Source organism: Ochlerotatus camptorhynchus, unplaced genomic scaffold (genome assembly GCF_037179485.1).
Source record: "Ochlerotatus camptorhynchus isolate MF236.1 unplaced genomic scaffold, CSIRO-AGI_Acam_v1.1 ptg000043l, whole genome shotgun sequence".
Classification (NCBI taxonomy): Eukaryota; Metazoa; Arthropoda; class Insecta; order Diptera; family Culicidae; genus Ochlerotatus; species Ochlerotatus camptorhynchus.
Genome location: NW_027040534.1, coordinates 298,091 through 310,765, shown reverse-complemented (window position 1 = coordinate 310,765; position 12,675 = coordinate 298,091). Strand labels below are relative to the sequence as shown.

The window sequence follows — 12,675 nt, the reverse complement described above, 5'->3', positions numbered from 1 at the left end:
TCCAGCACAGTTTCAGCTTCAACTTATGGGTAGAACAATCACTCACAGCATGTTGTTTAAGTATTTAGGTGTCTGGTTCGATTCCAAGTGCACTTGGGGAAAACACATAGCGTATCTGAGGCAGAGATGCCAACAGCGAATCAATTTCCTTCGTTCCATTACCGGCACTTCATGGGGAGCCCATCCAGAAGATCTGATAAGACTCTACAAGACCACCATTCTCTCGATTTTGGAGTACGGTAGCTTTTGCTTTCAATCGGCGGCGGGGACGCACATTTTGAAGCTCCAAAGGATTCAATATCGTTGTATTCGAATCGCGCTAGGTTGTATGCAATCGACGCATACCGAGTCTTGAAGTTCTTACGGGTGTCCTCCCCTTAACAAATCGTTTTACGGATTTATCGTTCCGGTTCCTCATCCGCTGTGAAGTCATGAACCCGCTGGTGATCGAAAACTTTGAGAAGCTGCTAGATCGGAATCCTCAAACACGATTCATGAGCTTGTACTACGAGTACATGACTCTGGACATCGGCCCCTTCTCGTTCAACCCCAATCGAGCTGTCTCCCATCATTTCAGTTCTTCTTCCGTGAGATTCGATCTCACAATGAGGCAGGAGATTCAAGAAATTCCAGAGCCTCACCGTTCCCTGATTGTCCCAACTATTTTTGCGAACAAATACCACCACGTCCCCACCGAGAAGAGATTTTGTCGGTGATAAATGCGTCCACTGGTTTTGGAGATCTTCATAGCGCCTCATACAAGCTTCAAAAGCCGTGTTCGGTATACGTTGCTGAACTAGCAGCGATATCGTACACGTTAGAGCGTATTGCCTCACTTCCACCTGACCATTTTTCATTTTTACGGATAGCCTAAGCTCCCTGGCTATGCGTTCAATGAGGCCGATGAAGCACTCGGCGTATTTCCTCCAGGAAATACGATCGTCATTGAGTGCTTTATCAAACAGCTCGCATATCATCACCTTGGTATGGGTCCCTTCTCATTGCTCTATCCCGGGCAATGAGAAAGCGGACTCGCTGGCCAAGGTGGGCGCTATGGAAGGCGATATTTACGAGCGACAAATCGCCTACCACGAATTTTTCACGATGTCTCGTCAACAAGTCCTCGCTAACTGGCAACAAAAGTGGAATGATGGTGATCTGGGAAGATGGCAACATTCTATTGTCCCACAGGTGTCGATCAAACCCTGGTTCAAAGGGTTGGATATGAGTCGTGATTTTATTCGTGTAATGTCCAGGCTCATGTCCAATCACTGTTCATTAAACGACCACCTCTTCCGTGTTACGCTTGCCGACAGCAACTTGTGTACCTGTGGAAACGGTTATCACAACCCTTTAAGCCAATTAGAGACGTCTTGGCTTGCCGTGATATCGTCTTTATGAAGCTTATTTACGACTTTCTCAAAGCTGTTGATGTATGTGTTTAATGTTTTGTGTTTTAGTCATCCTTTACGTTTAAGTTTCCAATTAGTTCAAAATGCTTTCCCTTTTCCTCCCACCAAATGATCAATAAATGTAATCCCTAATCTCGAGTAAGCCGCGAGTAATCGGCCCCCGTTCTACTAACATTAGTTGTAAGAAATGATATTAATGTAAAAAATATTCGGCTCCGCAAAGCTAACGCATTTGAGCCTTGACAAATAAATGGATTATAAAAAAAAATTATGTCCGATATCACTCAAATAGATCGAGAAGGAAAATAAATAACAATACATAAACAGCTTATTTAATGAAAGAATTATTAATTAATGATAAAAAATATAATTTGTGTAGTTTAAAGATAAAACGCAGAGCGACAAAAAAATTTGAATAGCGTAAATTAATGAAATTTTTTGAAGAGGGGAGCGACATCATTAACAAATTAAATTTGCATAATTCTTACAACGAATAGTCAAAAATTATATACTTCCAATTTCCGGGAGGTGCCATCAATTGTTTTTCGATTCACGGGTAGCCAGAAATGGTCAGGAATTGATAATACTAGTCAGGACCCCGAGATATCAAGGATGTTCCCTTGTACGCTAGTGCCGTGTAGTGAGATAATTCTGAACTTTTGATTTTCATTCAAAATGCCTTGACTCACTGAACCACTTTGCCAAAGACAGAAACCTTCGATATGGCCAGGATTCCAAGATACAACATTTTCAGGAAATTCTCTTGCGCACTAGGGCCAAGTCTTAATAAAATTTTGAATTTTAGTTCTCCAACCAAAAGACCTTGACTCCAAGGTCAACATTGCTGAATGTAATCTGCTATATTGCCAGGATTCCAAGATATAGCATTTTCAGAAAATTTACTTGCACACTAGCTCCGCATGCACAGATAATTTTAAACTACTACAACAACCAAAAGTCCTTGGCCAACTTAACAACTATGTTGAAGACAGAAACCTTCTTTATAGCCAGAATACCAAGATATAACTTATTCAGGAAATTCACTTGTACACTAGTACCACGTAGTGAGGAAATTCTGAACTTCTGTCTACAAACAAAAATACCTTGACCTACCGAACAAATTTGCCGAAGAATGCAACCTTCTTTAACACCCCGTTCAATAACTACGCAGACAATTTATTGCAATTATCCACGGCCCATACAAATTTGAACAATTGTCTACGCAGGGAGAGGGGAGGGGAAGAATCCCAAAAAACTGTGTATGTAGTTAATGAACATCCCCTAATCTAGCTAATTTAGGACAGAACCAAATTAACCACATCAAAAACCAACAAAATTGCTATTTGGACTTTTTACTAACGAATATTTATGAAGATTTCTGTGAGACCGAATCAATAAATTCACTGTGGAAAAATGAAGCGTTTCACACAGCAATTGAGTATTCTTTATTTGTGCATGAAAACCAAAGACCCAACGACAACAACAAATTAAACAGTGTCAATTGGCAACTAGTTTTAAGGAATGTAGGAAATGTCGAAATTGGTATAGACGCAACAGAAATACACAAAATCCAGTTTGGTTTAACAGACAAATAAAACACTTGAAAAATCGGAAGCAAACAGCACATATAATTTATAAAAAACACAATAGTAGTAATAATTTATTAATTTATTTGGATATAAATATGCGATCAACTGAATTAAGCTATCAGTACTGCTTTTGAAGAATATAATGCAAAAACAGAACATGATATAAAGTCCTGTCCAAAGAACTTCTTTAATTACGTAAAAACCAAATTATAATCTGACAATTTTCCTTCAATAATGCATCTCAACGGAAAAAACTGCAATCTATTTGCAAAATTTTTTCAAGAAATCTATACGACATTTTCTGAAGAAGATCGCGACCGCGATTATTTTGCATTTTTCCAGAATCTTCAAGGGACATTGGCCTCAATCAACTTCAAGTGCAGGATATTTTGCAGGCTTTAAAAAAATTAGATGCCTCAAGAGGTCCTGGACGGAATTCCTCCAGTATTTATTAAATGTCTAGCAATGGAACTCACTGCCCCATTTTTTTTTGGCTTTTTAATATGTCCCTGGAATCTGGAACCTTTCCAAAAATTTGGAAAAGCTCATTCCTAGTGCCTATCTTTAAATCTGGCTGAAAATCTGACGTACGTAATTATCGTGGTATAGCCATTATCTATTGCATTCCTAAACTTTTCGAGGCAATTTTCAACGAAAAATTATTTCTCCAAATCAAAAATAGAATTACTGACATGCAACACGGCTTTTTCAAGGGTCGCTCGACCTCGACAAATTTACTTGAATTTATTATAAATATTATTGAATGCAATGGATAATGGAAACCACGTCGAAGCTCTCTATACAGACTTTAGCAAGGCACTTGACCGCATAGACATACCAATGCTACTTTTTAAATTGCAAAAAATTGGAATTGAGTTAGGGCTCCTAAAATGAGGAATAAACATAGGTTTGACATCGATAGGTGACTTTGTAATAAAATGGCAACCGAAAATCCACATATATTGTACCAAATAGGGGAACGTAGCGTAATACGCGCTCCCTAATGAAATGATCGATGTTAACTACATTTTAAATCGAACATAAACATACTATTTCAGCGCATTAGTCTGCATAATCTTCTTGATGTTACCGAAAACAACATGTGAAAATATGCATTCATCAATGAGAAAATGATTTTGCAAAAAAATCTTATGCTGTTATGCTTTTTTCTAGATGTTATGTAGGTTGCATACATTAATGCGCTATCCATAAGTTTAATTTTTTTTTTGTTTTTCTTCATTTGATTTCCGTCGATCTTGTTTTCCGTGCTGAGCACCAATGCTAACGACGCCAGGAAGGCAGCTCCCACACCTGGACCCTACCTGTCGACCCATCAACTCATGAACCTTGGACCAACGACTTTACTTAACTTCCCCGTGATCAGAGATGTTATGCCTCAGAACATCCCAGCGGCGCCGACTTGAATTGAACCCAGGCCTGCTGGAGTGAGAGATAATCACGCTTACCACTACACCACCGGCGCCACTATAAGTTTTGATTGTAGGAAGTAAAAAATTAGGTTGAATTTAAAACACTTTTATAAGGTTCCCATCATCTGTAACACTTCGGTTTTACGTAACTCATAACAGCAATTTAAACGTCAACGGCTGTTTAGGAGTTACCAAGCCACATGGCGCATATTGCCCCTCCCCTCCCCCCCCCCCCACCTACAACTCAGGATTCAGAACGCAGCAAGTTGATTCATATATCAAATGTTAGTAATGCTCTTATTTTACCCCATGAAAACTCTTACTTAACAAATCTTACATCGAAAGGCACTCAAACAAACTTGAATTTTTATTATGTTTTACTGAATGTAGTAAAAATAAGTCAATTCTTGGATTAGAATAGCAATTAACCCCAAAATACTACCTATTGGTGCAATAAAAAGTGGATCAAAGTGTGAATCAAGCAAAATAACGTGGTAACGCGTATTACACCGCCGGCGCGAATTAAAAACATTCCCCCTACAAACAGCGTGAGGGCTCGAATGTTAAACAAAATCACGTAAATAAAAAGTGTGTTTCAAATAAAATCGCTTAAAAATAGAATTTAGTGTACCAGCAAAATTGTCACATGCCGCTTTTTTCGCCCTGTAAAATCTGTTCTGAAGCTAAAACTGTTTGTTGGGATTGCCAGTCATATTGAGTACCAGGAGTACCATCGAGGAAGTTGCCAAACCTGACGTGAACTAAAATCACATCAAATCACTCAAGGAGCTTACGTATTGAGCGCACAAAGCCGCAATAGCCGGACAAGTGCATGTCAGAACCTTTTTTTTCCACTGTTCGGGACCTAACACTATTGCGACCAGTAAATTGATCTATTGTAGTATATTCCGTGTCCTTAGTTTAGTGCATGTCGTATTACTCCATGACTATTGAGAAATGATGAAGTATTCGATTTTTTTTACAGTTGCCACTCTTGCATTTATCGCAAGGATCCGACTCTAATTGAAAGGTCCCGCTATTTATACCCTTCGGAGTGTTGAAACACCCTCCAAAGGCGCGCCCCTTTGTCAGTCAAAATTGGATTCCTTAGCAACAAAATTAAGGTATGACACCGATAATGACCATGCATCAGAACCCTAGTCTTAACCACTTCAAATTAGGGAACAACAAATAGAAGATTAGGAATCACATAGATGAAGACAACTAACTCATTTTTTTCCTTGTTTCAAGATCATCCTCGGTAGACAAAGCCGAGTCTTGTCATTATCAACAAGGCATAAAAAGTAACAAGGACTGTGTGTGTGTTCCTTGGATTACTGAAAAATCCTGTTCCCCTAGTTTGAAGTAGTCAGGACTAGGAATCGGTGGTAGACCTTACATCCCGTAACGTACCACGAAAAGGTGATCTACCCACGGTACCGTTGCAAATGTCAGAACCTTAGAGTAAACAAATAAAAATTCTAAGATAAAAGAGTGTCAATTAGGCTTCCCAATGAATTACTGATCCCGCGAGGAGTAGGTGTGCTATTCACTGTATATCGTTTTCAATGCTGTCAAAATTTACATCAATCACTATTTTACTCATACTCAGAAACCTTCCATGGATTAGTTCATGTTAACTGGATTAATTCATGTTAAGCGTGACTTTGCTCTGAAGCGGTAACTTAGATGACTGAGAACAAAATGGTCCATTTTTTACATAAATAATCACAACAATGTTAGTACAGCTGTCCACTCCACCAAACCACTGAAAAATCGCTGTTAGTTGCTAATATATTCTTTCAACAACTGTAACGAGGCGGAAAGGCCTTGAAAATCCATCGAACCGTAACATACCAGAAATACCTGCGAAGACATTAATCAAAACAAGGAGTAAGAAAAGACACCCCGCTATATTGTTCACGTTATAATTTATTCTTTGATACGTTCAATTCATCAGTCACATGATTCATCCAAAAAACACACTCGAAAACTGCTCACTTTTATTATTCCATCCGGTTTATGACTAAAACTAGTTTGAAACATCGCAGTGAACTCCGTAATAAAAGCGACTAGGGGAAATGGCTCTAATGTTGGCCTATGGATCTAAGATCAATTTTATCTAGATGAACGCGTCATTGGGACGGCACTTATGGATATTTTTGGTTGCTATTGAAAATTTAGTCGATTGCTGAATTTATGTATGGGCCCAAATTAGGGGCATTTAGGCCAACATTACATCCATTTCCCCTATTAGATTGAAAATCAACTCACAAACGCTCACTGCCTTATGTTCAATTCCGCATGTAGGCGTCAGTACTAACTTAAATAGTTGTATGTATTTAGACCATTCAACAATGTTTCCTATATGCGATCAGAAGCCATAAATCATTCTGATAAATTTGCAATATCAGGGGGGGGGGAGATTGTTGTCAATTTGTTGGAGGCACAGAATTGGGATTTCCCCAGTGGCTATTCCACGCGGGAACATCCCGATGGAATCCGTTGCCATGGAAGGTGTATCCTTTGTGTTCATGACTTTTGTGATCAAAATGCTGATGGTGGAAATGAGGCCCTTGAACCCATGGTGGTGGTGGTCCGTCAAACCGATGATGTTCGTTTTGTGAGCCCGGAAAGTTGGGGTGTTCATGATCGCCACGGTGTCCATGGGGTCCATGATGCCAGTTGGCAAATTCTGTAAATAAATGATCATGCTAAATGAGATTCAACATTCGGGTATGCAAAAAACAATATCGTACCATGGTTTTCACCCATCTTCCATTGCTTCATTGGGAATGGACCGGTGAAAGGATGATTCATGTCCTGACCTTCAAAAGTTCCCTTTTCTAAAACTAGCGTTCCATGGTTAAATAATTGACCACTTTTAAGTTCAACGTTCATATCATCATTTGTAACAGCTTCTTGATGCACGGGACCCCAGTCAGCTAATCCTGAAAAAAAAACATATTTTAACGAAGTTTGTCCTTCACAGCAGGGTTGGCATGCTCAATTTTTCACGTAAATTGCTCATTTGTTAATAACTCTAGGCTCGCTTGACAAAACATGAAGCACTTGATAAAAAAAAAAAAAGTTTGAGCTTCCTATACGTACGTACACCACCGTAGATTTGTATTTAGACGAAACGCTGTTCTCATTTGTGCGTCACAAAAACGAAAAGAGAAATAACTGCTGCTCATTTCGCACTTTCTATGTATAAACTCATTGGTGTGAATTCATATGTACTGATTCAACTGCTCTATGCTTGTCTACAGTGAAACTCTGATCCTACTCTACCAATTGCATAAAGTAAAACCAAGTTTCATGAACTGAATGAAAAGTTATTAACAACAGAGCAATTTGTGAAAAACAATGAGCATGCCCTACCCTACTTTTCCATCGGTTGTGAAAACAAAACCTTACCAGCATATTCACGGTTTTCCGGTTTTACTGGAATCGTTACAGAAGTTTTCAAGTCCTGAATTCCAAAACTACCCTTTTCCACAACTTGCGTTTCATGGTTGAGCTCCACGTTCAGATCCCCGTTTATTACGGGTTTGTTAGAATTTGGTTCAAAAGCTGCAGTGGTTGGCTTTTCAGGACTTTCTTCATTCTGAAACTCTCTTTCTAAACTTGTATCGTCGTACTGATAGCTATCAAGTATCACAGCCTTCTGATTGATTTGATTGTGTCTGGCTTGCTCCTGCTCGCGCTCGTGTTCTTGCTCCCACTCATGCTCCTGCTCATGTTCCCACTGCTGCTCCCGCTGCTGCTCCTGCTCCTGCTCCTGACCCTGGTCCTGCTTCTGCTCTTGCTCCTGCTCCTGCTCCTGCTCCTGCTCCTGCTCCTGCTCCTGCTCTGGGTATTTCTCCTTTTCGATGGCTCCATTAACTTCGTCTTCATCATAAACGCGAATCGTAGTGTCAGTTACCGCACTGTCAGTACGATCAGTAACAGTAGATTCTGTTTTATTCTCGTTTTCGAAATCATCACTAACAGTTTCGTTGACCTGTGCACTTCGTTCACTATTGTCTGATTCATTTTGTTCTAAATTCAAGGGACTAGCAATCGGACTGGGTTCTTCTTCCTGAACGTCAGCTTCATCTTCTTCAAACACTGGAGCAGGTTCTCTGTGATCACTTATCTTGGTGGCTGTCACCTTCGGTTCGACAGTGTTTATTTCAACTGGTCGCACTGAAGCCTGTGTCTCATCATCGTCATATAAAAAATCAATTTGACTTCCTTTTTGGGGTGCCGGTGCGGACAACGCCAGTGTCCCAAGACACAGCACAATAAGCAACTTCATAGCACTAAGCTTACTTAAAACAGGACTCCCTTCTCTAACGGAGCTCACACTATCAGACTAGCGCAAACGCGAATTTTCGATCGAATGAGCGTCATTCATGTCAGTTAGTTTTTATATACCTACAACAAGGCAATGCCTTCCAGTCGCACTCGCATAGTAGCTACCAAGCAATAAATTAATGCCATCGAAGCTACCCTGTCGTCAAGTCGTTATTCGCTTTCGGATCAATATTCAAAGGAAGAATTCTATAGAGCTGCTGCGCAAAACAAGATCAATTAATATTACCCATTTTTTTGCCTTTGTCAGAATTCCAACTCGATGCTTAAAATCTATGGGTTGGGTATTTCCCTTTGGTAATAGGCCGTACAAATATTAAATGATCACATAAATGCTGTGATGAATCATATTGAGGTCCCCAACAACTGTGTAAAATTTTAACGAAATTTGGTTCGGATCTGGATTTGCTGGAGAATTTTAAATTGTGTATGGGAAAATGTATGGAAAATATCACGAAACTATTCATTTGCATGCCATTGCTCAATAACCAAAGATTGGGAATTATGCAAAACAACTTTGTCGAAGACCGCAAATTTTTTTAACTTCTTATAAAAAAGTTATTATTATTTTACTATGTTGGGGACCTCAATGCATATCGAAAGAGCAGTGGGGATCATGGGGTTGTAATGTTAACCCACCCTAGTGGACACACTTGATCCTCTATTTAATTTTGGATATATATTAGCGGAAAAATTATAACTTGATGTGGTTTTACACGGGCCTAAACGGAAATATCTTTGGTGATAAATAATTATTTGGCCTTCGTGTTTGTGCGGTTAGCGGCGTCACCCATCGTTCAGGCTTTACTGTGGCAGGCATCTAAATTATGCCTATTAATTTACATTTTTACAGCTATCTCTATCCCTGGCACAGCTGTTTCTATCAATGATACTATCAGTGATTGAAAAAAGGATAGATAGATGATAGAGGCTATTATCCCTATCATTGATAGGAGTTAGAGTGATACTATCAGCAGAGAAACATGATGGAGATGTTATTATCTATCCCTATCTTTTGAGAGAACGTTCTCAAGTAACACAAATTCATAGAATTATGTTAACTGCTATACAACCTAAACCAGTCATACAAAGGTTATATAAACTGTTATAGAACATATGTATTGCTTGGGTTCGTGATATTATCATTATTAATTAAACGGCGCATAATATCTCCATCACATTTTTGGAGACCTGTTTCATCTTATATTATCATGCATACCGGAAAACATAGTGGAAAAATGGTTTGTACCACAAAAGAATCTGCCATCCCAACAAACAATTTTAGCTGCAGGTTAACTTATACAGGCAAAAATTAGCTGCATAAGGCAAATTTTGGCTGTATAAGCTAATCTGCAGCTAAAATTGTTTGTTGGGATGTAGTTTACAATACATATAGGTATTTTTTTTTTTAGCCGTGGCTAGTTCATCTCTATATTTTATAGAGATGAACTAGACAACGGCTAAAAATCTCTTAAATAAAGTTTAAAAAAATATATATAGGTATTTTCGAAATCGTGGTGTCGTCTAGAGACCGGAAACCGATGTCCAATGCCATTTTTTTTTGACGTAGAACTAAAACTGAACTGAATAGATATAAAATAGCGCTGCTGTCGCGCTTCTGCTCATTACCGCTTGGGACGGCGTGGCGCTTGGTCCTGCAGTAAACAGGAGCAAGTCAGTGGTTAAAGGTGACTTGGGTTTCGTTCAACTAAGGGGCTGTTCATTAACTACGAAGGGGAAGAGAGGTGGGCAAGAATCCTAAAAAAATTGTCTCCGTAGTTAATGAACAGCCCCTAATACGAAACGCTGAAAAGTTATTTATGCAAAACTTATTTATGATGTTTACTATTAAAACATTAAATAGGTGGAGAACCTGTATACGAGCTTTTGCTCTGACTTTGAAATTCAAAAGCTGAATCCCCTAATTTTCAATTAATGTTGTACTAAACACCTACTTATTGGAAACCAAACGTTTAATTTGAGAAAAGTCACAGTATTTTATTTTGCAATCATTCTACGAACACGCTGTCATCGTCGACTTGACGATCTCGAGGGGTGGCGGACACCCCTCACCATCCCTCTCCAAAGGGGGAGTTTGGTAAAGAGAGATGAAAAAACCGATTTGTACCTTCCTTAAAAGTTGTCCTAGCTCGCTATTCTAATATCTATATGCAATCTTCACACTGCCGTACTCTAACGGAACTATCAACTCTATCCTTTTATCTACTCCATCTATCGTATAAAAATTACCACTACAGTCTGTTATTTGAAATTAGCATCTTCAACTACATTTATAAGGTTTTCACTTTCTGTAACTCTTGTTTTACGTTACTCAGAACAGCAATTGAAACTTCAATGGTTGCTCACGAGTTAAAAATAAAAAAGTTCACGGGGATCGAAAAGTTGTGCAAGGAAGCTAGAACAAAACATATCTTTTAACAAACGCTCTCTCTTGCAGGTGACTTAAAGTGGGAGTGATATTGTTCCTCTCAATCTCAAACAAGAAAGTTCGCTCGGGAATAACACTTTGGGCCCGTGCATTAATTATGTCACGCTAAATCGAGCAAAAAATTACCCCCTCCCCCCTATCGTGACGTTTTTCCTATACCTATTGCTTGTCACAACATCTTAGAAAAATTAAATCACAAAGACCTTATTTACGCAAATAAACACGTTTTGATATTTAGAAAAAAAAATCCCGAACATTGAGATTAAGGCCGCTATCACAGTGAATGCGAAAACCCAAGCTGTCGAAAAATGTATTGGGGTTTTTATAATTTATTGTTATTCATTTCCATGCTAGGCTCACCTTCTCGCAATCACTGTGCTATCGGCCTAAGGCCTTATTTACGGAGATAACCACGTTTAAAAATATTAAACTCTTGAGGGTTTTGAGTCACTATTAAGGCCTTTGCAATCAATATAAATTCGTTTAAAGATATGGAAAACTCAAACCCTCAACATCGCGAAAAAACACTCGTTTAAAGATTTGGAATACTCAAACACATCCAAAATCACGATGAATACCTTGTACACGGAGATAAACACGTTTAAAGATTTGGAAAACATTATCAAGTAAAAGATATATACTAGACCATTGACAGAAATGTTCGGGATGCAGCGGGTCAGCCTGTTCGTCATGTTAATTTTAACTTCTGTGCAAATTTTCAGCAAAATCGGTGATGATTTAGAGGTGCTTCAAGTTAATTTTTATGTTTTTAAGGTAATTTACGGCTTATAATATTTGTATCTCGAGGTTGAAACAACGAAAACTGCTGTCATCCAAAATGTTCGTTATTTTATAAATTGCTGTTATTGCTCGAGAGACACTTGCCTCTGATAAAAAAACACGTCTACTGATGATTCACATTTCTAAAAAAAATCATCTATCAATGAAACAGTCATCGGTCGTCATTAAAAAGCAATGCAACTATGTTCTGTCGAGCATGAAACTAAGTCAAACTTCAATAAAATCACTTTGAATAGTCAACCTTTGGTCATAAAGTTGGTAGATAACACATTAAGCTTTGCTATGAAAGTTATTACAGCAGTTTTCGTTGTTTCAGCCTCGAGATACAAATATTATAAGCCGTAGATTACCTTTAAAACATAAAATTAACTTGAAGCACCTCTAAATCATCACCGATTTAGCTGAAAATTTGCACAGAAGTTAAAATTAACATGACGAACAGTAATCAAGGTTGACTCGCTGCATCCCGAACATTTCTGTTAAAATGAACAGGGCTAATATATACCCATCAAAAAATCATGGAAAGGTTGATTCAAACATGACGTCCACTCTTCAGGAGAGGAGGGGCTCCTAGAATGTGTGACAGGATGTGTAATAAGTATATGGAAATACGTAATACAAAAAATGTGAAAAAA

The 12,675-nt window shown here is 38.5% G+C and overlaps 1 protein-coding gene across 1 annotated transcript; it reads right to left on the bottom strand.

The window, feature by feature from the left end:
• Positions 1 to 6,367: 6,367 nt before the first annotated feature.
• Positions 6,368 to 8,818, bottom strand: LOC135713985 (uncharacterized). The gene is made up of 3 exons (XM_065237240.1): positions 7,852 to 8,818; positions 7,191 to 7,382; positions 6,368 to 7,126 (listed from the first exon to the last, which is right to left on the bottom strand). The coding sequence occupies exons 1-3, from the start codon at positions 8,732 to 8,734 to the stop codon at positions 6,864 to 6,866; spliced, it is 1,338 nt and encodes a 445-aa protein (XP_065093312.1). The 5' UTR covers positions 8,735 to 8,818; the 3' UTR covers positions 6,368 to 6,863.
• Positions 8,819 to 12,675: the final 3,857 nt, after the last annotated feature.